This window comes from Plecotus auritus (assembly GCF_963455305.1).
Source record: "Plecotus auritus genome assembly, chromosome: 5".
In the NCBI taxonomy this organism is placed as follows: Eukaryota; Metazoa; Chordata; class Mammalia; order Chiroptera; family Vespertilionidae; genus Plecotus; species Plecotus auritus.
This window is the reverse complement of record NC_137776.1, coordinates 30,089,018-30,091,153: the sequence shown is the minus strand read 5'-3', so window position 1 is coordinate 30,091,153 and position 2,136 is coordinate 30,089,018. Positions and strand designations below refer to the sequence as shown.

The 2,136-nt window shown below is 46.3% G+C and overlaps 1 protein-coding gene across 1 annotated transcript; it reads right to left on the bottom strand.

Annotated features, from left to right (window-relative positions):
• Window positions 1–1,511: 1,511 nt before the first annotated feature.
• On the bottom strand, window positions 1,512–1,859 carry LOC308249221 (uncharacterized protein; the record flags this gene model as incomplete). The annotated part of the gene is made up of 1 exon (XM_080670145.1): window positions 1,512–1,859. The coding sequence occupies one exon, from the start codon at window positions 1,857–1,859 to the stop codon at window positions 1,512–1,514; it is 348 nt and encodes a 115-aa protein (XP_080526271.1).
• Window positions 1,860–2,136: the final 277 nt, after the last annotated feature.

Here is a 2,136-nt window from a genome sequence, read left to right as displayed (position 1 = left end):
ATTGAGTAAGATCTGAAATGAATTTGAGGGAAATCCTAAACCTTACCAATCCCACTCAAGGTTAAATGAATTCAGACAGAAAAGCAAACAGCAATTCACTTGGAAAGAAACAGTGAAGCCTGAGGCTGGTAAATTCCATGTCCATTGCTGATGACTCATTTAGCACAGCCTGATGCAAAAGCTAAACTAGCAACACCAAAGCTCTAAGGGGAACTGCTGGCTGGATTTAGAGGGAAAAATAAAAGGCTGCACTGCAGAGGTGGAACTCTGCCCTCTGAGCAAAGAAGAAATGGCCCCAGTGGATGGAAATCAAAAATCAATGTAGTCATCCTTATCTTGGTAGTAGGGGTGTTTCTGAAAATGTGTTTAAATGGGTTCTTTGTGAATAAAACATGATTTTTTTTAGGGTTGTCTTTTATTTACTTATTTTTAATCTTTATTGTTGAGACATCCCCCTTTTTCCCCCCATTGCCCCTCTCCATCCAGTTCCAGCCCTGCCCCAGGCCTTCACCACACTATTATTTATGCCCATAGGCAATGCATATATGCATATAAGATCTTTGGTTAATCTCCTCCTGCCCCCCACCCTCTTCCTTCTGAGATTTTTTCTTTTCCTTTTTTTTTTTAAATATATTTTTATTGATTTCAGAGAAGAAGGGAGAAGGAGAGAGAGATAGAAACATCAATGATGAGGGAGAATCATTGATTGGCTGTCTCCTGCCCAGCCCCTACTTGGAGGGATTGAGTCCGCAACCAAGGCATGTGCCCTTGACTGGATTCGAACCCTGGACCCTTCAGTTTGCAGGCCGACACTCTATCCTCTGAACCATACTTGCTAGGGCCCTTCTGAGATTTTTAATAAATTAGGGGAATTTGTCTATCTGTAAATGGAACTCTTGCCTCAAAATAGAATCCAAACTGTAGATAAAAGTCACACTTTAGGTGTTCTGTTTGTGTGGGTAACTGGGGTGCAGGGACAGGAAAAGTATCCACATGGACCTTGCTCACTATTACTACCCATCACCAAGGCCTTTTAAGGGAGATTAGGATTTTCCAGGAGGTAGGATATGGTCAAACAAAAATAAAGGCAAAGGGAAACTTTTAATGATTATTTTACTTTATTTGGAAATGTAAAGAACAGCTGTTGACAAATAAGAATACAAGTGGGAAAGGGGGCAGAGAGAAAAACATATAAATGGGAGGAAATAATCAGACACAGGTAGAGAATATTGGGAATCGAGACCCTGTTGGATTAAGCTCAGTGAGGTTAGCTTTTCTTTAGGAACAAGGCCATAGTCCTGTCTTTGTTTTGGCTCTAAACTAGTTGAATGGAAACTTTTTGGGTAGGAACATTAAAAACACAGAAAGCAGAAAAGATAGGAACCCACATTCAGGACCAAAGTCACAGGCCAAGAGCTAAGTCCCAGAATGCCAGGTGATAGCAGGTAGGGCAGGTGGACAGGGTGGAGGAAAGGCCTCTGCTGCCCGGGGACAGAGGCTTGGCCGGCCGCCTAGCAGCAGCATTGCTTCTGGCAGCAGCACTTACACTGGCAGCACTTCTGCTGACAACAGCCCTTCCCACAGCCACAGCCACAGGAGCCACAGCCACAGGAGCCGCAGCCACAGGAGCCGCAGCCACAGGAGCGACGGCAGCAGCAGACCACGGGGACGCTGCAGCAGCCCCCACAGCAGCCACGGCAGCAGGGGCAGCAGCTGGAGCAGCAGCCGACCCGGTAGCATCTGCAGGTGGTGCAGCCACCACAGCCACCACCACAACCACCACCACAACCACCACAGCCACCACCACAGCCGCCACAGCCGCCACAGCCGCCACAGCCACCACAACCACAGCACCCCATGGTGTTAGTAGAAAGGACTCAGGAGAAGGTGAGCAGGGAGATTCAGGAGGTTAGAAAGGTGTGATGCCCCTTCTCCTGGTGAGCCCTTATATACCACCTCTGGGGATGGAGAGGGAGTGATCCAGAGCGCATGACCAGTGGTCACTTCCTCGTTATTGTTACTACAGTTTCTAAATAGGGTATCTAGGATTATGCCTGTTTACATTCTTCTGAACTATATTTGACAATTGCTCATTTCAGCTTTTCTTTTTAAGGTCATGTTAGAAGCAAACAAGAT